Below are 26,070 nucleotides of genomic sequence, written 5' to 3'. Positions count from 1 at the left end.
CTTCTGATGCAGGAATTTGAGACCTGACCACAAATGTTATTTTTAGAAAGGTAAACATTGATTGTTTATTGATTTTTCTTTTTTTCCTAGCAAAGGTCAGCTGCTGGGAAGGAACAGCACAATCCTGGAAGCCCACGGTGCCCTAGCATCGTGAAAGAATGTGTTACAAGGTGAGGAAGATGGGCAGCTTCCCTCATGGCTCAGGAGGACCATGAAGGCACCTCTATTTTAACTGCAGTAGCATGAGGCAATTAGATTAGCACCATTAAAATAAATGGTGATAACATATTTAAATAAAAAATTCTCAAAAAAAAAGGTCAAACGTTGAATGGGGGGCCCAAAGAGATGGTGGAGTCTCCATCCTGGGAGTCATGGAAACCTTTCCCTGGCGAGGCACTGAGTAACTGTGTCTAATTCCAAACCTCAGCCTGTGTTAGTGGGGTTGGAAGTGAGCCCTTTAAATGTCCCTTCCAATCTAAACAATCATAACTTACTTGACTAGGCCTTGATTTGGGATCTCTCCCAAGAGAAGACACTAGGTAACAGGAAAGATCTGAAATCTCCTCGGCAAGAACAAATTGCTTGGCAAATAGCTTGCTTTTGTAGCATTGTTTAGCCTCACAAAAAGGGAGAGGATGCTTTAGGGTAGTGTCTACAAAGGTACTCCAACCTGTTGGGCAAAGATACACAGAAAACAAATCCCGTGTTGAGATCTTAGGGAGGGGAATGAGGCAAGGTTCAACAGGCACAAACCACATCCTGGTGTCTGCCAGGAAGCTGATGGAGAATAGTTCATTAGATTTTTGTCTTGGGCAGAGATTTAAAGTCAGAGTTAAAAACAAACAAGCTGAAAATAAGTCTGAAATCACTTTATTGAAAAACATTTCATATGAGTCAGTGGTAACAACATTCAGGTGTGATACAGCAACACTGCAGACAAGCTCCTTACACATCTCCCTGCACAATTTGAAGAGGATTCTTTTAAGAACAGCCACATACACAGCTTTCCAGAGATATGCGCAGCATCCTGTCACATCAGCAAGTTTCAGTACAACACAAGGAGCAGAGTGTCTTTACATTGAATAAGATTAGCTGTAACTCCTAGGAGAGGTACACAAGGCCTTGTAGGTCTGTTGAGAATGCTGTTGGCAACATAAGGCATCATTTCCACCCATCCCAGCTCATTCAAAACACTGACTGAAAGCCTGTAGGAAGATGCTTTGCTAGAAATTTTTTTTAGAAAAATCAGTATAAAAATCATACTATTTACCATAAACCATCAGAAAGTGACTGTGCCATTTCCCCTTAATACACAACATTATTAGAAGATGACATTACATTAGAAATTCACACGACAGTACACAACTTATTGCTTCTCTCTGAAATCCTCTGTGCAGCAGAAGCCCCGCACAGGACCTCGGCAGAGCTTCAGGACAGAGCAGTAGCTCCCCTTCAGTCCTGCTGTCTCTACAGCAGCTGCCAGGAATTTGGCCATCGCATTTTAGGAGTTAGTAAAAAGCTGCAAGATGGCAAACCAGATTTTTGAGAGTCAGTACCACCACTTCCCCGAAGGGGGAAAAAAAAAAAAACAAATCTTTTGAATAAAAAGATATTAGATATTACATGTTGCTGGTGTTGTCAGTGAGATAATACAGTTTTGACTCTGTTTCTGTGCCAGTTTATTTGCAGAATACCACTTCTTTCAGTGAATTCTGGTCTAATAAGAACATATAGCTGAGCCACAGGAGCAACCAGAAACAGATTGGCTTGCTTTGTTTCATCACAAACACTGTAAGACTGACAGACTCAGGGCTGTCAGCAGGCTGGCTGGAAATAATTGACTTTGATTGTTTCCCAATTAAATTTTCAGCAACCTGGAAGGTGTCAACATAGAAGAGCAATCACAAGCTTGCCCCCCGCTTCTCCAGGCACAAGATTCAATGCCCCTGCTGCCTCCATGCACAGCTGTGCAGGAAAGGAGCTGAATCCCCATGGACTAAAGGTACTGCCATGAGTGAAACCCACTCCAGTTGGTGACTTAACCATCCCGAATAACTCAGCAAGAATTAAGTAACTCTCCACATAACCTTGGAGAATACCAGGAGTGGGCTTCACATTTGAGGATGTACATATCTCTAAGAAAACAGTAGCAACCCATTCAGACACTGTTAGCACAGGGGGGCTTTTTTGTTAGGGGGGATTTTTGTTTGCTTTCTTTAAGAGAGAGCTGGCAGCAGCCAGAGCACCTCCCTGCACAAAGCGTACAAAGTTATCTCCAGCTAGAGGTCCCAGGGCATAAAGCCCTTTCTCCTGAGTGCATTCATAGGTGAATGGGTCAACATCTATGGGATTCCTCTTGGGATTGACTGGTTGGTCGCTGTCCATTGCCAAATAAATGCCATTATTTGGCAGAAATGAGAGGTTGGGATTTGAACCAGTTAGAACAAGAGCCATAGAAATTTTATAAGCTTTCTGGTAGCCATTCTTGTCTTGAAAGATGCATTTCTTGTCCTTGCCAAAAGATAGTACACGATGTTCAGGTAGGCTAATGTAACACTCATATGGCCCAGCACAAGCAGCTGACTGTTCTTTCATCATCTGATGGACTTTGTGGTATTCAGGATACATCATTTTGGGTAGCTGGTTAAAAATAAGACCTGGATCACTGACTCGCCTCCGGAAAACATGAATTACTGGAATATTGCAGTGGTGAGCAAAGAGAATCGCATCAGCGGCTGTCAAACCAGCACCTACAATCAAGACTGGGTCTGACGTGATACCAATACTGTTGTTCTTCACTGCTTCCTCTAGGGCAGAGAGCTGGTGATGGACATAGGAAAGGTTCTCTCCCTTGACCCCCAGCCAAGTGGGACTATCATATGTTCCAGTAGCCAAGACTACATTTTCTGCATAGATAGAGAAGGGCTCCTTATCACCTTGGACAGTTTTGACAAATCCATCCACCTGAAAGACCTCCATACCCTCCTCAGTGAAGTTCCAGAGGGAGTCGCTCTTCTGCAGATCTTCCTGCATGTGGTTGGAGATGCCCTCTGCACTCACTTTCCTCACAGAGGTTACAACAGTCCCACATCTAAAGTTCTTCTGCAGCCCTTTCTTCATCACATAATGTTGGTAGTATTGAGCAATGTCTTCTGCTGTGGCTCTGTTGTTTCTAAGGCCTCTGTAATATATTACAAACAAAGGTCAAGCAGCAGTTAACTAAGAGCCTAGAATTTCTCCCCTCTTCCACTGAATGTATCCCAGAGCCATCTATCCTGACACTATCAGACGAGACTTATCTAGTTTCCCTGACTTCAGCAAAGTTTTTTTCTGGTACATAGAGCTAGCAGTCAAGTCTGCAAGCTGTTGGACAAAGGCAAGTTACTAACATGAATCCCATCCCTAAAAAGTCCCCATCCCTAAAAACACAGTCACTCATTTGTGCCTTCCTCTCACGTGTTTCACTTCTATTCCATTATCAACTCCTTTAAGGTTTCAACTGTTATACATTGAGAGCAAAAGCACCTGAGAGACTGTGAAGCAGCTCAGATGATTATGCTTGTCATCAGGGACAGCAGCAGTAGACACAGAAGTCAGACACCCATGCCTTTTGCAAATATTTTCAGATGACATCATGGTCGTACTGTGATCATCGTGCCAGTGTGTGTTGAGAAGGACACATGGCAACCAGCACTCCAACTTTATCTGGAGTCACTTAATGCAGAATGGACTTTTGATGGGGAAAGCGACCTTTCTGTCAGCAAAATCATCCATGACAAATGGGCAGTTGCATTCAAGGAGTCCACTCCAGGTTCCCAAATAACCTCTGGATGTTTGAGAAAAAAAAAATTATCAGACCATAGATATCTCACCTTTTCTTTTGCCTTAGCCAGTCTTTGAACTGGAGATCCGGGAGTCCCATCCATTCCCCTCTGCTCAGAGTAACCATAGAGCCCTCGATAGACTGGAACGAGAGAGTTAAACAGCTTTCAGTTATTTAATGTACAAAGTGAAATGTAACTCAAGTTTCAATAATGTCTCAGAACATGAGAAGTCAGTGATTTCATGTGATCCACTAGCATGGAAGAAACCATCCATGTTCTCCAAAGAGAACAAACTCTCTTGTTCCCCCATACCCCTTTTAAACTCATTTCTTCGTACACATAAAATCAAACATGGATGACCAGCACATTGGAGCACCTTTTGACTCCCCAGTCAACACCTCTGGCTATCCTACAGCATGCAGACCTAAGCAGTTAGGCTTTGATTCACTTACATGCCAGGCACCTCCAGGAGGGTTTCTGCCAAGGACCAGGTGAGGAATGGCTCTGTCAGTCTCGTGCCACCAAGTGAGGACAGATTCTGCTGTTCCACCAAAGTCTGTGTCTGGACGCAGAAGAGTATCAAACAGAAGAGACACGGGGCTGTGGGATCGTCCCTCCAAACCTTCAGACAGATACTCCAAATCCTGAAGAGACACAAATCACATGCTCGAAACATGTGTCCTGGCAGGCAGCAGATTGCCTGTAACTGCAGCACTGCCAGTTAGTGCTTTTGGTGTTCTGTGAAGTTCATTTACTTGCGTGCAGCCCGTTACTGCCTGAGGACTACCTCGAGGATCTTAGCAATGCAGGCACTTCATACAAGGGAGATTCGGATAAATAGAAGTACTTTGCTTAAGGCTTATTCTGTCTGCGTACTTTGAAATTTCTGCCTATGTACTTCGAAACCTCAGATGAGTTCACCACTTGTAATTTACCCCTAGGGTGTTTCACTATAACGATACACTGAAAGCTTCTGCTAAAAAAGTATTTTCTTTAAACAAACCTGGTCCAAAATGGAGACATCTGGAGCCTCTTCTAGTTTCTTCTGAAGAATAGGATGAGGATGAAGAGACTCTCTTTTGAAGTAAGGGGTGTAGCCTGACAGCAAATATGAGAGACAGATTCCTGAAGGTCCATTCCCTAAAAAGACAAAATGCCGGAGATTTTTTAGGCCTGCAGACAGAGAGGCCCTTTAAAAAGTATTTCTAATACCCAGATCAAATCAAAGTCACTGCTATGTATACAGGAGATTTTCTATTGTCAGAATACCAGTGACTGACCTGACCTATTGGATGCAGTTGGGGACATCATTTTACCCTTGTGCTCCCTTTTACTCCTTAATTACATACATTTGCATTGCAAGGTTATGAATTTGCTTACACAAGCCACAGGCTAACCTCACCTGAAGGCTGAGGTCTCTGTCCTACTGACAAATTGAGTTACTGCTCATCAACTTCTTTAAAGGTCTGGAAACTGGTCACATACCGACTGGGGGCCTCAGCTGTCTTGGATATACATTTACCATCTGTGTAGGGTGGTTCACTGTGCACAGGATATACAGGATGTCCAGAAAACAGTGACCAAAACAGCTCTGCTCTGTACAGTATGAAAAGCTGTATAATAAGGGATTGCTGGCAATAGTGGTTTGACTGACCACGTGGGGACACTTTCAGATTGGAACCAGCTCTACCATGGTATTGCGGGCAGCATGTTAAGGAAGAAAAGTCTCTCTGCCATGCCGAGACAGCCCCTCAGAATACAGCACTTTGAACAGATTGCTGGAGAGCTGAACTCCTCTTGCCAGCCACTCGACAGACAGTGGAAAGACTTGATCTGTGCGACTCCAAAGCCCAGCAAGAGTAGCCTGTGGAAAGATTTCACATGGCCATTCTCCAGTATGTTTAATATTTTACAGTGTCTGCATAACTAGCCGACAGCCTCTCTGGCTCAGCTTTGCTGCTTGCTGTGTGACTAACCACCATTACATAATGCAGTGACGATGTCGGGGAGGAGAGCTGAAGTGACAGAGCAGCCTGCAGCAGGTTGTGTTGACACAGTGCCCGTGCTGCGTGCGTGAATCACTGGAGCAAAGGCCACTTGGGCCATTTGAGATAGAGGGAGGCTCGGGCTGGAAAGCTAACAACGAGCTGAGATATGTGAAGGGCAGCATGTGCCACAGCTGGGGACAAAGTCTGCTGTACTGAGTGAGGACCGGCAGCTGTGGGTCAGTGTTTGGAATATTCCACTCACAGGAAGGTTTTCCAAAACCCACGGAAATTAAACAAAAACTAAGCTGCAGTTGCAGTAGAATATAACACTTTTGAACTTACTCCTTTGCTTTGGGATGTACGAGGAGGTTCCTGAACCAAGCTTAAGCACCCAAGTGCACAACACTGAGCAATCGATGCAGAGAATTTACTTTCTGAACCACAGTTAAGTTTGACATGGATGGTCACAAGCAGAGCTGCCTATTCCAGAAAGCAACTGCTTTCGTGAGGCTGCCAGTGCAGCAGCAGGAGCCTATGGGCTTCCCAGAGAGGGCTCTGCGGAAGCAGCTGGAACCTGTATGTAATGTCCAGCTGCAGTGAAACAGCTGTGCTGCTTCAGTCCGACAGCCTGCCCATCCTGCACATCTTCACACCAGTGCTTCAGAGGCTTTAGGGACATCTCCACACTGGGTCCATGTTTAGACACTCTAGGGACCTCCCCTCTCACAAGGGACATAGTAAATTTACTACATAACCTGCTTTCTAAACTGGTGAAAAGACACCGCTTTCTACCATTCAATTCTGCATAAAGTCAATGTACCTGACTTACACATGCCAAGAGATTTCTCATGCATTTAAAAAAAAAAAAAATCTATGAAAAGTTTCCAGAAACATTAACAGCATCTGGAGCACTTCCTAAGTAAATCAGGCAGAACACAAAAGATCACACTCATCCCTCAAATCAAGCACTACAGAACATTAATCAACTTTCTGTGAAATGATTATCTCAGTGGAATGGTTGCCAACCCTTCTAAACACCCAACAGAAAAAACAGACCCACTGAACTCATGTCCAAAAGGCTACTTTTTCCTTCTCTTCTTGTTTTTAAAAAAGGGTGTGTTTCAGGTTATTGAATAGCTGGTTCCCTACTTCCTACCATTCATTTTTGGTACTACAGAAAGTTTGACTGTCAGGCAAAGGAGGCAGAAATATTAGCCAGGGATTTCTGGTTTGAGTATCCAACACACAGAACAAAAGCTGAAGACAGCAAGTCCAAAGCAACAACAGCATCAGAGAACATAGACAGGAGAAAACTTACCTATGATCACCACGGGAAGCAGCTTGAACCCACTCTTTTTCTGATGCCTGTTCAATATTGAATACATCTTCCTGTCCGAGAGCATTTAGGCCCAGGAATCAAACCTGTTAAAACACAGAAGTTCTCAAACACTTGCTTGACAAAATTACATTATTGTCTATAGCCCACAGAAGAGGGCTGATCCAAATTATTTCCTTGCACTGTACACTGTCACATTATACTTCCACCCTCAGGACAGGCCTACTCTTCTTTGCACCCTTTTCCCTCCCTAGAAGCTGAAGGATGATTCCCTGATTATATCACAGGAAAAGGAGAGGGCCCTTATCTTTCCCTACCACACATGAGTTTCGGTCCCTTCAGAACAGCTGGCAACATCAGTAACCCTTCGACTGCAACTGACATGTTGCAGCTTGCCAAAAAAAAAATTTAAATGATCATGAACCCATTTGTAAGTGCTTTTTATTTTGTAAAGTAGCTTGTGCATTTATTATGAGGGTAAGCAAATCTCACTCAAGACTTCTGCCCAAAGGCTGGAAATCTCTTGGCTGCATTTTCAAACACGTGCTGCTCAATGCCTAGAGGGCTTTTTGAGAAGTGCTAATGCGGTTCCTGAACCTGAGGATGCCCTCTTTGTTCATCTTCCAGAACACAGAGTTCTAAGTTTGAATAAGTAAATAGCAACAATTCTTAAGCAAAATATGTAACATTATCTTGGAGGCTAAGTTGTCATTAGAGTGGAACCTACAAAACACCTGATTTTGTCATGCAAATATTCAATGAGGAGTGAATCAAAGGTTTGTTGTGGTTTTGTTCTTGGTGGTTTTCTTTTTTTGTTGGTTTTTCCATTCCTGCAGGGATCCCACCTTGTTAAATAACTACTTCAGTTTTCCAGGGAATTAAACTACACTGTCACCAGTCCATGGAAGTCAAAAGTTACTTCTACCACAGTAGAACGGAGATTTTCAAAACCTACCAGAAGCTTTTATGTTATTCTACAGAGAATACTGCCTTTAGAAATATTATTCTCAGTTGGGAAAGTTAAGTCAGAATCCACTGAATGGTACGACTTTGTTCAGCAGGGCATGCTCTCCACACCCTTTCCAAGCACAGCAAGATATTTGGCAAGCGCACTGCACACTCCCATAAGGTCTGGCACATCACTGCCTCTGACACAAGTAACGCAGCGGATGCCATCCTGTGAGCGCAATGCTCCCCCTTTAAGCCTGACATTTATATCCCCAGCAGCTACGTTAATGCCGTAAGACCCCGGTGACTGAATGAGCAGGCAGGACCACAGTTAAATTTAGGATTTGAAGAATCCCAGGCTTCAGGAGGAGACTTGTGAGTGCATTTGCCTGCAAGGATGTGACAACTCCTTTGTGCACCAAGCCAAAGGTGACTGAGAACTGCTTCAAGAGCACTGGGTTCATTTAAGTAGAGGCACATAATAAGGCCTACATGTGGAACTTAAAACTAGCAGCTTTGTCCAAAGTGTGTATCACAGTTTAGTAACATCTACTAGTTGCCTACTACCACTTCACTAAGTCTTTCTCATGTGTTTTGCCTGACCCACATAGAAGACATAATAGCTATGTCTTTAATTCAAGTCATTTCAGGCATCTAACTTTAAAGGGAGTTGGAAACTTCATTTCCCAGCTTAGCTGTGACCCAAAGGTAGATGCATATACTCAGAAGACAAACTCTTCCATATGTTGCATCCATGTGGAGACAGGCATCCACCCCTTAAGGCATACTTACCCCAACCCCAGTAGTGGCAGGAGCCCAGCCTAACTGGCCAAGTATTTCCCCAGCCTTCTGGGGTAAGTTCTACCATATGAGCCAAAACCTGCACTACCATCAGCAGATTGTGGTGTAAATCTGCCTGCGAATAGTTCCCCACCACAAAGCTCCAGAATTCAGCACTAGCACCCTTGATGTCCTGAGACACCAGAGGGACAGGATACCAGTGTGACCAGTAAGGTACCCACTCAAACCAGCATAAATCACAGTACTTATCTTAAGTTTCCATGGTAACAAATAATTCCCTCTCCACAGCTGCACTACATAAGACTAGTTTTTTTTAATTTTTCCCAACATCTTTTATCTCTGTGAAACTACTGGGAACCTGAAAGGAAGAAGGAAGATCTCTGGAAGGGCTCTTCCAGGTTTCAGCTCCGTAGCAGGCTGCAGCAGCACGCACGGGAAGTCTGCACACATGCTGCAGGCAGCGGTAACCCAGCAACATCCGTGGGATTTTTGCTGGAAGCAAGGGCTGCCGAGCCAACCCAATCCTGCACAAGGCAACAGGTCCAGGAGAGCAAAGCCAATACGAGAGAGAACAAGCCCGCGAGCCTGTTCATAAGACCTGGGCACAAGGTCGTGCTGTTGCATGCCAGTGCTTTCCTGGGGGATCCCAAAGGGGACAAAAAAGGCACAAGGTGGTGGAAGTCAGTCTGGCAGCCTTATTTGCAGTGCAGGAAGGTTGCCTTGGCTCCCGGCCACTGCTCCATGCCACCCTACCCCACCCTGATAGAGTACAAAGCCAGCAGCCTCAGGCTCAGCGATAACTCCCCTCATTTCACCCTCCTCCTCCGTTCTGTACCTTTTGATGCATGAAAAGGGTGCATTTGCTGCAATGAAACCAAACTGTAATGGCTAGAGGAGCACAATTGTTGTTCTGAGAAAATTCTTAGTTCTGTGCACATACATAACACTTTTTAGCCATGGTTTTACTCAAGATCTGTGTTCACAAAACCCCATTGTGACCATTTCAATGCTACATGCTTTGTTTCCCCAAGTTTTGACACCAGACAATTCTAACAACACAAGATTAACTGTCAGATGCTTCTGTTTATCCTAGCACGTCTCTATAAATGAAAAGTCCCATCCACATCCCAAAGCTGGCATTTCTGTAATTTGTAATTAATTAATCTACTGCTTAGGAGAAAATGAACCAGATGCTGAACCTGTTAACAGCTATTCCCATCCTGTAGGCTAGCTGTTTGACTTCTGGGGGCAAAATTGTGCTCAGAGTGTCACAGGCTTTTCAGTTTCAGGCCAAGTGTTCGCTTTCCCTACCATTATAAGTAAAAGGGGATTATTTTTTCAGTTTCAGAATCAAGAAATTACATACACCTCAATCACCATACAGTTAATTCAGTGCAGCAGATGAAAGCCTGTTCTTGCAGAGACTACTGGAAAGCGTACAGAACGCTGAAGTTCATTTCACATTCTGAGAGAGGTGGTTAACTAAATGCAACAAGAGAAAGCCTGAACTAGGATGGAACCCAAGACTCATCTCCTCATGCTTCTTTCATGTACGGTAGGCTGCTGGGCACTCATGTTTGGTCAGTTTAGTGACATTGATCACTGTTTTGGCTCCTGCCTTAGGTTTCCTACTTTAAATGGTTGTATCTTTCCTCCTCTTAATTTGAGAGCACGCTGCAAGCTCCACAATTCATCTCCTCACTGCTTCCAAGCATTTCAACATTGATGTGATGTTACATAATCTTTCTGGCTTGGAAAAGCACCCAGCTCATCCTGGACCAGACTCTGCATACCTTCCCGACACAGCCTTAAGCCTGGAGGGACTATAACTCACAAAGCCGGTCAGTATGGCCCCTAGTGGCTCCAGGCTGCACAATTGAAATAGGTTTTAAGCAAGCAGAAAAAAAAAGCAAAGATGAATTAACAAGGCAATGAAACTAAATCATCTTTAGTAGAAGTAAAAGGCCAAGTTACATCAGCCATTTGCAAGCAGCTCTCCCTAGAACATCAGTGGGACTTTTGCTCAAGTAAGGACCACTAAACAGGGCCACTATAGCACATGGGGAGAGTTCAAAAGAGCAGTGCAGTCAGCACATAAATAATGGAAGAGACTGAAAGTGCTACTGTGACACTTCAGTTTAAACAAGAACAATGCTAAGGTAGAAATGCAACAGTTTCCTTCAGCCTGATTTCTTCATCAACCCATCCACTTCATCAGAAGCTATTTAAACTTAATTCATTAGTGCTTTTAAGAAACAGAAATCCTAATAGTTTTTGAAGTTTACACTTTCCCAATAGCTTTTAAGTTGTTCACTTTCCCACAAGTTTCAGGAGTTTTTTTCCCACCACTTGTGCTATCACTCTCATATGCAAAGCCAGAGTACCCCATAAAAACAATGTGTGTGGAAAAATTCAACTTCATGATACATAAAAATAGTACCTGTTTCTACAAACACCCCTGTGATATTCTGAAAGCAATGTTACAATATGCAGGACAAACAGAACTTTCTATATTCACTTACAGCCTTCTTACCTTTAGCAGCAGGTCTGATGAGAAGTGAGATCTTTCTGAAAATGCCTGTACAGCCAGGAAAGCCAACCAGACTCCAAGCCTTGAATACTGCCTCTGCTCTAAGACAGCTGCTTAAATATAGTAGGCTACCAGCACTAAATGAGAGGCGGAGCCGAAATGAATGGAGGCGGAGCAAGGAAAATACTTATAAGCATGAGTCAGCAGGAATAGTTCCCTTCCCAGCTTGTGAATGAATGATGCAGAGTAACTTTCCTTAGTGATGTTCAGCTGACTCTATGACCACAGGAAAGGCAGGTTTATAGGAGCCATGTATGGTGGAAACACTACAATGAACAAATGCACTCGTTTTTAATCCTTAGGGCAAATTAAAACCTGACATTTCATAAAATGCGACACTTCCTATGGCAGAACTGGGTTTTTCCTTTATAGCAAAAAAAGAAAGCTGATACAGTGGTAGCTCATGGAGGGAACAGGAGTGATAGGATACCACTGAGTGCTTGCTTTAGAACTGGAAAGAAATGGAAAGAACTTCTGTGATTACCTTCTTCCCACTTTGGACAGTGTTTGAGGTTTTAGTTTCACCTTATCAACACAAAGCAGTTAACACACCTGGGGATATGTATGAGACCCCTGAGAGCACTGGCAGAGCAGGGTGTCTCTGTAGAGGTCCTGTCACCTGGATGGCTGTGCTCAGAAGTGTAAAGTCACCCAGAGCCACCAGGCGCTACTGTATTCAGTCACACCAACCAAAATCAAGGAGATTAAATGGCACAGTAAATTCCTTACTCAATTCCTTCTACTTTTCCCATTTTTCTCTAGTATTTAATGTCATAATGCATTTCCTGTATCAGACAGTTTCTAAATAGCAGTTATCCTCCCTCCAAGATTTTTAATAGAAATAAAATTACAACCAAGGTAACTTCATCAGCATCTCTGGGGAACCTGATCCTATGTACTGCCAATCATCAACTTCCCACTGGGTTCTTCATCGTTCTTTTTTTTTGTGCTAACTTCCATGGGAAGAAAAAAAGCCAGCTGCTGACAGGACCAGGACGAGAAGAACTTGAACTGGACACACAAGAGACCTTGCTGTAAATTGTGATGTGGTAAAAATCCAGCTGCAAATTACCATCTTGAAAGCAAAACAGAATTGCTTAAGTTCTTCTAGTTCAAAGAAAACAAGTTTAGAGACTAGATCTTATTCTAAGGATCCCTATCCGTCAGTGGCTCTTAAAATCAGGAGTCACTGCTTAGCTCTACGCAGTATTAAAACTGTATCACCTTATAGAATTCAAAATTCATTTCACACAACACATATTGAGCTTAAGTATAAAGTGCTAAATAAGGACAGACATACAAGAGTTGTTTATTCAACAGAAGAGTATCTCCTGTTCTTGGTCCTCCAACCATGACCTCTTCTATACAGAAATCCCTAATCATAGCTTTTATTTTTCATGTAATCATGGGAATTAAATTGCCTTACTTCTAAGAAGTTTCTCCTATACCTTGTAGATATATTGGGCCTGAAAATATAGAGTTCAGGTGTGTATATTTTTTCCGTCAGTGAAATATTCTTATAAACCTGCTGCATAATAGCAGTAAAATGACTAAGACTCCTGAGTAAAACTACGACAAAGGCTACAAACCACAACATACTAGGATTTTCATCCAAGGCATCTTACTCAGTTCAGTGGAATAATCAAGCTCGCTAAATTTGAAGTACAAATTAAACAAGTTTGTGCTGAAGTAGGTAGCTCACTTCAAGTAGTAAGTACTGTGTATCTTTATCTCTGAGACCATCTATTTTGAAGCTATGATATTCAGGGAGCCAGGAGGACTGCTGGTACTCAGTTAAGAGGTACTTTCAACAATGTGATACAAAAGATGAAAACAGCTCTTGAGAAAATTCTACACTCTCAAGACCCACATCAAAGTAGGACAGAGTGCAATCTATTTTAATTACACCAGAATCACATTTTTAATAAATACAAAACCATTGTTTCATTTAAATTTTAACCAAATGATCCCTCTAGAAATCCAAATCACTAAATCCATAAGTCAAAATGAAGGGGTTTTTTATTGTTTTTAAGGTCTCTTTCAAGTTGTCTGGGCCTTTATCCAAGGTAATATTTTCACAGTGCACTTATGTAACTCATACTGATTTTTTGACATGAGCAAAGGCTTTCAGATGTGTTACCTAGATATATATTCATTGGCTGGTAACAAACGTGATCAGTATCAGTCAAGAAAAATTAAACTTCCAGAGAAACTAAGGCATTTGCTTGGTTAGGTGACTTAAAACTGTCCGGTTAGTAGGTTTTTCAAAAGCTATCTTTAATATAATGCAGTATTACACGTCAAACATTTTAGAAGAAAGATGTTCTGGTCAACACTGGCTCATGGCATAGACACAATAGGAAACCATACGATGGCTTGGCAGGCTTTATCAACAGTAAAAACAGGAATACTTCTTAAGTGTACACATCTGCAGAAATAAAAATTGACCTCTATGTACAAGATGAGGTCCTCTCTTAATTTCCCACTAGGTTTAGGAAAATTAGAATCTCTTTAATATTACCACTGTGCAAGAAAGGCCAGGATGTCTTTTCAAAGCCAGCAGTTCTACCTCATTGTTGCACACAGTAGAGTTCTTCACAGGAATGTGTTCAAATATGACATTTCACTGTCCTTTATTTGCTTGCACAATAGGACCATTAAATGTAGCAAGTTGGAGACTTTTTTTTAAAAACTATCTTAACAAACACCACATAGCCTATGTATCAATGTTTCTGCTTCTCCTTGTGTACTTTGTTCGGAAACAAATAATTCAGCCTAATGCACTGTCTGCTCAAACTTTCCAGAAGAGGAAGTAATTGTGTAATCTGTACCTCACCTGGCAGCCAGCCTCTGACCGACAAAGGTATGCGATTCAGCTGTCTTTTCTTCCTGATTCACTGCAAGCAGTATCATCCAAATTAATAAGTGCCCAAGAATTAAGTTTACATAAGGGTCTTCAGCATGGCTTTGCATTATCTCTATTCATAAGCTGTCTATGCGTACGTACTCACCAGTGGTACTAACTCCTTTGCACAAACTGACAAACATTTGGTGCACAGACTTAGAGGTCTTTAGAGGGCTTCAGATTTTTCCAGGGAAAAACCTCTTCCAAGCTGCTAGTCTGTAGGCTCTTTCACTGAGGTGCATTGCACTCTAACCAGCTGAGATATGAGGATTTCATATCTCTGTATCACAAGGTACATGTAGATTTATCAGAGAAGTAGAAACTCAAAGCTAATTTTGCACTGGCTTCTCTTCTTCCCTTTCAAAAAATAAAATAGTAAAGTTTAGCTTCTAGCAAACAATCCAGGAAACATACTAATCCAGATTAAAATGTGAAGTGATCTAGCTAGAGCAATATAATGCTTATGCCACACTTCGTGAAAAGCTTCTTAAAGTCATTTTTTGGAAAAGGGGACTCATGACATTACAAATTGCCTTCAGATAATGTAACGGATCAATTCCACCTTCCCTTGTACCAGCAGAAACACAGGACACAGCAGCAGAGGGCTACGTTTGCTTTCATATCAACAAGCCTTGCGCATACTTTAACAGCAGCAAGGCAAACCATTCCCTATCGATGTGCAGAGGGGAATTCAAAACACACCACCTCATGTATCAATCCCAACCAGAGAAGGTTTGGGGCTGCAGAAAAGAGTGACAGACTTCGCTGGTAGCCACTCACTTCACCTTCAAGTCATACCCTATAGTTCACAGTATTGGCAATCCTGGGTGCATTTGTTGCCAAGGTCTATTTGTTTTCTTTTTGGTCAGCTACGATACAGTTCCCAGAATTTAAACAAGTCAATATCGTGTTTTACCAAGGTAAAATCTGAAGAATATGCCGAAAAGCATGGACAGACTGTAGCACTGTTCAGGACAAACATTTTGCACCTGAACCATTCCCCATTGCAAGAAATTTCCTTCTGTCAAGAGACTCAACACCTCATGTCACCAAGAAATTATACCCACCCATATCCTACCTGTGAAACCTGTCAGATAGCCCTGTTTCTGCTGTCTTCTCATCCGGGGGAAGCATAAAGAACAATGTCTCCCCAGTGTCAGAATCCATTGCTCTTACCTGTGATCCTGACAGCTCTCTTGTGACACTTGTCTCTGTTCCTCTCACACCCATCCTCTCCACTAGCCAGATGTTAAGGTACACCATTACGCCGTGCCAATTTATCACAGCACACTGCATTGTTTCATACATTACAACTTCACATTCTGCTGGGTGTTAATAATCAGAGGAACACTCCCAGTATGATCCTGTGGGCCACACTAGTGCTTTGACACTTAGTTATTTCTTTCAATTACAACAAAAATAAATAAATTCTGCATGTTTTCCGTCTAGGGGAACTTTCTAAGTGCTTCAGTACCTCCCACCAGTTCCTCTAGTGCAGATGATTTAATCTAAGGCAAAGTCTCACATAAGCACTAAAACATTTGACCAAGTATTTCAGTTCTATATGATCTCTGTTCAGAATCTGAAATCCAGCTTTGCTGCTGCCAAAATGATCTCCACCTTTTTACACAGGCAAGTTTCCACTTACATAACCGTATGTTAACTTATCCACCAAAATTAGAACCTATATATTTAATGAAAATAAATGGTTCAAAATCAACACTGAAATATTTTACTTGCCTATTTTTTTAAGCTCCTATCAAACAAAACCCACATTTGGCACCAACACCACAACATGGACCCCAGTTTGGAACTTTAAAAAAATCATGTCAGCAAGATGTTCCCTGAAGATGTCCTGGCGCTCTCCAAATCAGAAGGGGCAGGCTGTGGCCACACCACTTCTGACAGCAACTGGATCCCTGAAGTGCACTGCTTTGCTAAATGACTAGAGTAAGGAAGCCTTGAGGAAGCCAAAGGATTGCTGGGCTTGACAAAAAAAAAAAAAAAAACAGCTTAGGAAACTTTGCAAGTGAGAGACCGAGTTCTGCTCATGACTTCCCACATGTGTTTGTGCATTCACATGGCTTCCTCTAAAGAAACATTTGGCCCAGAGCTTGTGTCCTGCTTTCCTGTGTCCCTGCCAAGGCCACATGTGTCCCGTGTTCATACTTTTTTTTTCAGCATTTAGGCAGCTGCATCCAAGAGGAGAGAAGTAAAGGTTCACCCCATTCACTTGTTATTCAAAAGGACATTGACCTCCCACTCTGATAAATGATTGAAATGTGGTTTTTTTAGTGCCCTTGAATATTGTTTGAGGAAAATATAGAACAAAACCTTGTATTTTGCTGGAACTATTCTAAAAAAATAATGACTTTTGTTTTCTCCCACCCTCAGCTCATTACCTTGAAGTCATTCTCTCCCTGTCTGTTCTCAGAGGGTGTTCTTCCTAAAACCATAAGGTCAAAGCAAAGATTTTCACCAATCTTCACTGACCAGAGGCATCCACCACTTCCACCAATGCCTCTTAAAAACATCTGTTAAGAAATAAACTTGGGGAAGTGAGAACCAATCATACCACCCAGGAGGACTATGGAGCTCCACTGCATTCACGCAGCTGTATCTTCAGCTAATCTGCAGTTAAACCTTGTATGGGCACTCCAGTGCTGACTGAGAATGCCTTATTGGGAGATCTTGTACATCTTCTCTATCCAAGCTAACTAAGGGAGCAATAATGGAGAGTGTTAGCTGAGATCTAGCTAGTCCGTATAAACTCCCTGAAAAATACATTCCTATTACATACAAAGTAGCCTACTATACTGTGAAATAGCAGCAGGTATCTCACAAAAATACAGTCACTGAGAGAAGGAGATGGCTGCACGTGCATTTTTCCTGGCCCACCTTATAAAAGGGGCCAGGGTCACTGTCCTCTCCTCAGATCAGTGTATGGGGATGATGGCCAAATCCAGTGCGCTTTGTACTTGCCAGCACATAAGCTTCCTTTCAAAAAGTAGTATGATGCGAAGATGTGCAGTCCTTTGGCTCAAGGGGCTATGGCCTTGCATGTTTCCCAGGACCAGGCCTTTGCATGTTCCTTGTCCTCCAGGTACAGGACACAGAGGAAAGCTCAGAACACATTCACTGCACTCAGGCCTCCATGATGATCTCAACATTGATGTGGTTTTGGGGAAAAAGTAAAGTTGTGCACTTTCACTTCTAACAAACAGCAGCTATGACCTAGTCAAAGATTAAACTGCAAAGGAACCTGGTAGGGAATTTTCCTCTTCTTATCTTAATGTCAATATAATCATAAATATTTACAAGAGTTCAGGATAAGAGAATGATCTGAAGACATAGCCTCTAATTTCTACAGTCCTATAGTCAGTGTTCAGCTATGTTTTATCTATCTATACTGGCACTTGTCAACTAATAGCTTAATAAAATAACTGCTGCATTATATTATGATGTGCCAGACTGAGCAACTTGGAAAGCAAATGCCCCAAAGCACAAAATATCCCACAGAAGCTAACATTCATGATTTCCTTACTGAAATAACCAACAGAGAAGAACCCTCAAAGTACAGGGGATACAGATGAAGCCTGTGAGCACTGGGCATCTTTGCTGTACTTTTTCTCTTAAGGCAAAAACAATGATTATCAAATACAAGTGGGCAATTCAGAACTGGAAAAGGAGTGTGTATTAAAATGCATTTAACTCCATTACACAGTTCATAAACAGGACTGCAGAAATCCTTCAAGGATTCTTGGATTTGTTTCTTTGCCACAGCTTAAGCCATTCTGTAGTTCTTTAGCCTGGCTTAATAAAATTCTTAACAACATCAAGATTCTTTACCAACATCAAGAATTACTTAAGACAAAGAATTTAGTAGCTTTCCTGAAGGGCTTAGAAATGTGCACAGCTAAGGTTATCCAGAGCTAATAATATAGCCAACATCATAGGTTTCCATAAATTAAAATAAGCATTTCTGCAGCAGAACACACCAGTCTTTAGCTGGGGGGGATTAGAAAAGGACTGTGCTAGAGTTATCCCACAATTGCCTAGCCTCAGGGTTTATTTTCCTCATCCTCTAAAGCAGCTGATACTGGCGCATAGGTTGAAGCTGGTCAGATCCAGTTCACTAATTCTGATGTTCCTGACTTGCAGCATTTTCCTTCCCCTGTAACTTTTTAAAAGTCTGAGGGAAATTCGAAGAGCTTTTAGCATGCAAGCCCCTTCCTTTAAACAGGGCTCTGAGGCAAACTGAAAGATCAGCTGAAGTGATACACTCAATTTAAGTTTTAGACCCCAATTCCCCTCTTTCAATAGCACCACTTGCAGCAACACTGACTGCCAGGAGTGAAATTTAAAGTCCATTGGAACTGCTCTGCGTAAAACTGGATGAACCAGTATCTTTTCCAAAGAGAATCTTATCACTTAGTCACAGTATAACAGTAATGCATTAAAGTGTAACAAAAATATTTCATAGGTCAAGGCTTCTCACTGTAATTGACAGCTCTGTCTCTAGACCAGTTTAAGGAAGCTGGAACGTGAAAGGAGCTGCCATTTGCTGTAAAATAGCATGTGCTGTTTTGAAATACCTGCATGTATTCTGGAGTCATTTTTGTGCTTTAGAAACACGAAATATCCACTATGAACTCTGAAAAGATTTGGCAGAGTGAATTTGCAGGAAAAAAGGCAGGATTACTGCACAAGAATAAATCTATTCAGTAACTAATTCCCCAATGCATGTGTGTTAGAAATACTTAGTGATCTGTGTAATTCCACATTTATCTGATAGTCATCCATTTCCACATATGTCAAAGCTCAACGCTGAGCATAAGTCAATGAAAAAGAACAAGCTGCTGTAGCAAGAATTATCTATGTATTATTCAGCACCTAGCAGAATATGAACCACAATCCCCTAAAAATCTCATTGTTTTCCTAGGAGATCTCAATAAAGGTATTCTTGTTTCTCCTCCAAAGCTATTTTACTTTTTCTTTTTTACTTTTACTTACTAGAGATGAGACACTCTAGATTAGTCCTACACCCTTGCCAATAATGATTCTGTAGGGAAAATAACTTATTTATGATCCACTCATGTTTTTGTCAGCTGCCTGACCGGCTGCAGCATGCCCCAATTTTTCTGCTTGTCTAAAGAGAAATTGCCCCAAGCAGGCATGAAATGGAGGTATTTCTGATTCCCCAGCCAATATTTATCTTGATTGTGAAAATGCTAAGTTTGAATCAATGAGTAAAACCTCTACCAAAAAAACTGAACCCTGTAATTAGGTGACCCCTTACCTCAAGGCTGAAGCCACGCAGCATTGAAGCACCTGACTTGCACTGTTCAACAATGCAGACTGATAACATGCTCAGTAGGGCAGAGGGATGTGGCATGGGGGCAGAATGGCATGGCACCAAGATGACCAGTAGCACAGGCTATCAGTTTGATAGCAGTTCCCTGGGAGCACTGACCAGTGTTTTATCTAAAGCTTTCTTTTGCACTCCTGACACTCTGAAGGTTAACCTTCAAGGTTACCATTAGTAACCACAGATCAAGTAATGGGCAGCTTACGTCCCATCACTGCCATCTTAGCTAGCTGTGCCTGAATACACGTGTGAGTTGTCAACAGGTAACCAAGCCAGACTGACCCGAGGGCCCAACCACCCTCAGCATCAGGCATTAGCTGACACCTACTGAAGATAAAGAATGAGACAAGCATGTGATGCTTGTCTTTTATCTTCCCTTGCCTCCAACTATTTGCAGCTGAGACAAACAGCTGAAACCTGATGAGCTTTGTTCACTTCCTAGCCCCTTTCTTCAGGTTATTTTCATCTGACTCCTAGTAATTTCACATGGCCTATACTCCTTGTATCAGAAGGGAGATTACACAACTGATCCCTCTCTATGCCACTCAGCTCTACAGACTTTATTATATTCCTCTCTGTTTTCTGACTTATTACCAACACAGAAGCTGTTCTATACCTTATATCAACCTGATTTGCTTCCTGGAGACTTTTTCCAGATCTATCATATCCTGACATGAAAGAAAGAGTGCATCATATAGTGGTACTCTAGGCATAGATGAGCCCTAGGGTTATGCAGCAGCCTTTTGGTTTGACCACCATCCTTTCCTAGCACTTGATTTGCTTTGCTACCAGCAAGCACTGGGCTAATGTTTCCATAGGACTATCTACCATGACCTCAGATTCAAGTTCAAGCTAGCTCTGACCGAGCTTACTTACCTGGATTCGTGCCATAGTGTGAGACATCACATAGGAATTGTGCAAAAGTATGAAGTAATATGATAATATAAAAGAAGTGTACAGCTTGTTCTTCAAACCAATGCAGTCACCCATATGCCTGATAAAAAGCAGAGTGAGAAGCCTTGGAGACTTTCTGGATCCTTCTTGTTCACAAAGAAACCTCAACAAAATTGAAGGGCTAGTGTGTGGGAGGAAGCATGTTCTCACCTTAAACCTCAAGAGGGAGATGGCCTTAGGTAAACACAGCAGAAAAGCCCAGAGAGCTCATACTGCACTCCATCCCCTGGTCTGATCTTGATCTGCTCTCATTCTCACACCTGGAATAAAGCAGACAGTAAGAAGAGCTTATGCAAGGTCACTCCTAGGTTTGCATCAGTGGCTGTTGTTTATGCACATTTGAAAGAGATGAAGTACATACACATCCAGCGAATGTACTGAACCCTGAGCTTATCCAGAATAGACACAATAGATATTAAGCAGCACCAAGGTAACACACAGGACCTCTGAAATACTCCCTACCCTTGCTGCAACTGGTAAAATGCAGCCAAAGCTGTTGAGCCTGAGAGTGCCAGATCTTCCACATCTGCTGCCCACACTACAGCTGACGTGCTGCAGTTAATGTTAAATGTTAACCCCGTTTTTTATGCAGGCTCCCTAGAAAAGTAGTCTTTTCTGATGATCTTCCTTTGAGTTTTGCTTCTCCATTTCAAGCCAACAACGACAACATATGGCTAAGTCACTGGGGTTCTGCATCAGTCTCCATCTATTGCCTTTTATCATGTCTTCCATTGTGGACTACATTATATTTTCCTTCTTCTCTCCTTACAGTCTTTCCCTACCTTCTTCTCACCTCTATGAAGCCCACTGAGCTACATTAAAGGCTTTTCTGCTTTTGACCGTGGAAAAAGGGCCAGCCAGACACATATATAAATGTCTCAGCAGCAAAAATAAGCCCTGTGGCAGTTGTCAACTTGTTTGTGTTTGATATCCCTGATATGGAACACTATAACAGAAGCCTTAATTCCTAGATTTTTGGTGCCCAGCATAAAATTGCATTACAAAGTCAGTGCTTGTGAAAATCAAGTTGCACACCCTACCATCAGCATGTCTTCTGGTGGTTAGGAGTTCAGCTTCTGGCCCAGAATCGCTCCAGAGTGCTGACCGGCTCTGCAAAAATGCATCTCTAAACAACAGTTGAGACTTAAAGTTTCACCAGAGGCTTTTTATTTGTAGTAGAAAAGGATTAAGACTCCAGAGTTGAGAAATGAAATTCTTGGCAAGTGTTTCCCACTGAAAATACCATTGAGAGAATTTATAAATTCAGTGGAAAATATGCAACAATTTCAGATACATCCAAATATTATGATATTTTAACACTAAAAGAACTTTTTTTTTTTCTAACTTCTAAGTGATTTTAACAAAAAATGCTAAGCATTTAAACTTAGAATTAAAAAGCAAGGAAATATGCTTTGTTTCTAAAAGGAACTTTCATTTTCTCAGATCCTTTAACAAAACCACTACCATTAGTGTACGTAAATATATCTGACACTTTATATTTTATATATTTAACTGTTCAAACCAGCCTGTGAATATAAATATCAACTATGAGCACAGCTATAGAAAATAAAAAAGTACAATTTAAAGAAGCTTTGCAAAGTAACAAGAACTACCACTATCAATCTTGAAAAGTTATCTTGAATTACATTCCTTTTCTGCTTTAAGGACTTCAATTTGAATTCAAGTGTACACGTGATTACAAAAGAACTCATGTTTAAGGGTAAGCATGTGATCAAGTACTTCTGCTGAGGAAAAGATTTGTTACAATGCTTAGTATTGAATTTCCTCAAGTTCATTGCTGAATCAAAGCTTCATACTTTAGGTCAAATGTTAGAGTAATCTATGACCTTAAAATACAGTGAGACAATAGCAGCTTTAGCAAAATGTTTTGAGTTGCATGTACCTACAGAATCATGCAAGCTTGCCATATTCCTTACTACTATATGAGGTTTTCCACCTGTATTATTAACAAAAGTCATTATAATGAAACAATTTCAGAAAATCATGTTTTTCTCCCCACAAAACTTTGCTACAGGGTTCTGAGTACCACTCAGCCTTGGAATGCTTTCATACCTTGAAAGTAAAACACATCCAGTATAAGGTCTTGATCTTTCTCTCCATTTTCTGTCATTTGACAAAAAGTAGCAAACTTGTCCTGCTGTCACAGTACTACTGTTAGCCTTGAAACACCTTTAAAGTAAGTGTCATTATTAAGCTTTGTCCTGAGAGAGCACTCAAAGATTGTACAGTTCATCACAAATACATAAATATGGAGCAGAAAAGAAAAAAAGTCCAATCAAATAAACGAGTGGCAACCAAATGAATAAATAATAGCAGAAATCCTCTTACAAGACAATAGGAGAATTTCACATTATAAGGAAAAATTCTAAACTTAAGATGGTACCAAGTCTGTCGCAAGTATCACATGTGTGACGATGTATGAAATTAATGCTTTTAATCATTTAAGAACCCAATAATTTCTTAAAGAGATCAAATATCCACTCAGTAACTCCACAACAGAGCCAGGGAGTGAACCTGGATGTCCTGGCTTGTGCTTCAGCTACTGGGTCACGAGCACAAAAATTATTCAGAACTGGTGCTGTGCTAGGATATGAGAACAACTTGTGTCATGCCTTTCTGTGCCTGATCATAAATACTGAGCAGCTCATTAAGTGTAAGAGCTTTCTAATACAGCAGGATAATTGATTTAATATTTATTTGCAATCCCAGCTTATTTTTAGTTATAGAACATGATCCCCCCAGGAATAAATTCACATTTGTACACTGAGTGGTGTTTTTTTGTTTGGTTGGTTTGGTTTGTGTTCGTTTGTTTGTTTTTGGTTTGGTTTGGTTTTGACCCAAGATGCCTCCACAGCCATGCAGCATTCTGCAATATACCAAAGCACTGCTCAGGCATGTTCTGTTGTAAACAGGCATCTCTTCTACTACAGCTGCTAAACCCTTCAGTATCACGAGGATAGAGTACCTCTTGTATTCTTGCTACAAAAGACCACAAACCTTTACTGCTGTGTAATAGGACAATATGGAAACAACCTATGACCTGGGTATTCCTTCACCTGTATAGATACCTTACTTTTCAGTTTCACACCTCTTCTGAATGTTGCAATTCTCTTCAGCAGTTTCACCAGAAACTGCATATTTTTCCAATATAAAAGCATTTATTTCCCAGTATATATGTGGATAACTAAAACAAGCAGTCTATCAAAGCAAGTTAGTTGAACTTTGTGTTAAAACTATTTGTATGCTGCATTTATTCCAGAGGCATGTTTGTCCCACCGGTTCTGATCTTATCTTTAGCCTGTACAGAGAAATGACTTCCATGAACTTTAGAAGGTCATCTTGTTAAACATCTATCCACTCTCCCCCACTCTTCCTAATCATCTAGAAATAATAATTAACTGAATTTGCTGGGAAGGGGTTGGTGACTTTACTATCCAATTCACATTACATATTTCAGATGACTCATACACTGCAACTATGCTGCGTCCAAGGGTTTTTCCCCTACAAAAATCCTTACTCAAACTTACCAACTTATTTCTTCAGCAAAGGAGCAATATACATTTCTAAAACTTGCAAAAGCAGGCTTTGTGCTCTTGTGCAGGTATGAGCCCGTCAAAAGCAACATGCCACAAAGCAGAGAGCTTACATTTGGGACTCCATTGGGAAAGAGAACAAGTGAGTCAGGCAGAACTCCACGCCAAACCTCTTTGGCTTAATATCGACTCCAATCCTTTAAAGATTCTGCCAAAGTCTTTGGAAATCGATTGCCTAATACCACACTTTGGGAATAATACCGGTATATTCACTGGAGCAGAGCAGATATTTCAAGCAGCCTGCAGCTGAGTGTTTGGTGCATCATAAGAATGTGCCTAGCACAGGAAGGCAGGTTCACCAGTTACAGCTGGCAGAGGGTGAAAAAAGAGGGAAGTAACTCCAACTCTAGTTGATTAGATGCAGCAACTCTTCGGAGGAAACTTGCTAGCTTCAGCAGCAACCAGCTTCAGCTGGTGGAGAGAGGTGTCACAATACATCCTATTCCGCTAGACATTGCTCACTACAGAATTGCTCTAAAACAGCTGGGAATATAGATCACAGTGCATTGCATTCAATGAAGTTGCCTGTTGGGAAGTCAGCAGGACCCTCACATCCATCTAACTTCAAAACAAAACCTAGCAGCTTTGTTTTTTTAAACTGTTTTGAAAGAGGCCCAAGACCTGCATAAAGAGTAACACATTAAAACAAGCCTGAAATTCAGGTTTATAGAGCTTCATTATAACAAAGCCTTGTATCAGGTAACATGAAGGAGTTCTTTCTGGCTCAGTATCAGTGATGGATGAAAGGGAATTTGGTAGCTGTGATACCAAAAGATAGATGCCAGGATTGCATACAGCCACAGCCAGTTAGTTCCCTACTTTCACAAGTACATTTTTCATGAAAACTAGGATTGTTTTCCTCTTTGTTTTCCTCTGTGTAGTGTTCAGCAAGGCAGTCTTTAAGGAATAAAAGATTTTTTCAACTTGTAAATACAGCTCTAACATGTTAATTACCCAGTTCAATCTCCTCATCAGAAACATTACCAAGAATGAGGTTGGTGGTGGGAGAAGATGCCTGCCAGCATTCCTGAAAACTTACTTTTGGAACATCTTGTGTTTTGTTTTTAAGGGAGGTCTGAACCAAATCATACCACATTAAATGGAAAGGCCTGTTGAAGCATAGGTAAGTGCTCCAATTAATTCCAAGGACATTTGGAACAGCCTTCCTATGCAATTGGTATATTCTGATGTTTGTAATATAGGAAAAGGTTTTTCATACACCAAGGCAGTAATCTCAAAGTCTCAGGAGCAAACCTGGCAAAGAGAAGATTAATCAAACTAAGATCAGATTGCTCCCTTTCTAGTAGGCTTTTGTATTTTCCTGGAAAACATTTGCTGTAAGTGTGGAAAAGGGCAAATTAATACTAAATTGCAAGTGAGCATGCAAGTTTTTTCTAGAGCTTTGAGTTGGACCAATCTCCCACCATTCTTCTTCTATCAAAGGAAAGCCCAGAAACTTGTCTTCCAATTCATGTACCTAAGTAAAACACAATTAACAGCAACCTGTTAAATATGTATATATAAGCTTATGGCTCTGTGGGCTGTCCATCTCTCTCCATTTCCTGGGGATGCGTTCCTAACTAGTGTCTGGGCCAATCACTACACCAAAGACATTTATTCAGATGAGAGACCTGAAAGAAGGTGCATAACTACCCATACAGTAATTAATCCCATGTGATGCAATCAGCTTATGAGTATTAAATGTTTGTGCAAAACATTGAGTTAATAAATGTAAACAGACT

The 26,070-nt window shown here is 41.4% G+C and overlaps 1 protein-coding gene across 3 annotated transcripts; it reads right to left on the bottom strand.

Moving 5' to 3' along the window:
- Positions 1–854: 854 nt before the first annotated feature.
- OSGIN1 (oxidative stress induced growth inhibitor 1) lies at positions 855–20,962 on the bottom strand. 3 transcript variants are annotated; one of them, XM_083851419.1, is made up of 6 exons: positions 20,865–20,962; positions 7,131–7,234; positions 4,828–4,964; positions 4,277–4,468; positions 3,873–3,964; positions 855–3,181 (listed from the first exon to the last, which is right to left on the bottom strand). In XM_083851419.1, the coding sequence occupies exons 2-6, from the start codon at positions 7,213–7,215 to the stop codon at positions 2,191–2,193; spliced, it is 1,497 nt and encodes a 498-aa protein (XP_083707545.1). In that variant the 5' UTR covers positions 7,216–7,234; positions 20,865–20,962; the 3' UTR covers positions 855–2,190. The 3 variants fall into 3 exon arrangements, with proteins under 3 accessions (XP_083707545.1, XP_083707546.1, XP_083707544.1); XM_083851420.1 differs by lacking the exon at positions 20,865–20,962 and adding an exon at positions 19,692–20,050; XM_083851418.1 differs by lacking the exon at positions 20,865–20,962 and adding an exon at positions 11,431–11,574.
- Positions 20,963–26,070: the final 5,108 nt, after the last annotated feature.

This window comes from Anser anser (assembly GCF_964211835.1).
Source record: "Anser anser genome assembly, chromosome: 11".
Lineage (NCBI taxonomy): Eukaryota > Metazoa > Chordata > Aves > Anseriformes > Anatidae > Anser > Anser anser.
This window is presented reverse-complemented; position numbering and strand designations above follow the sequence as displayed.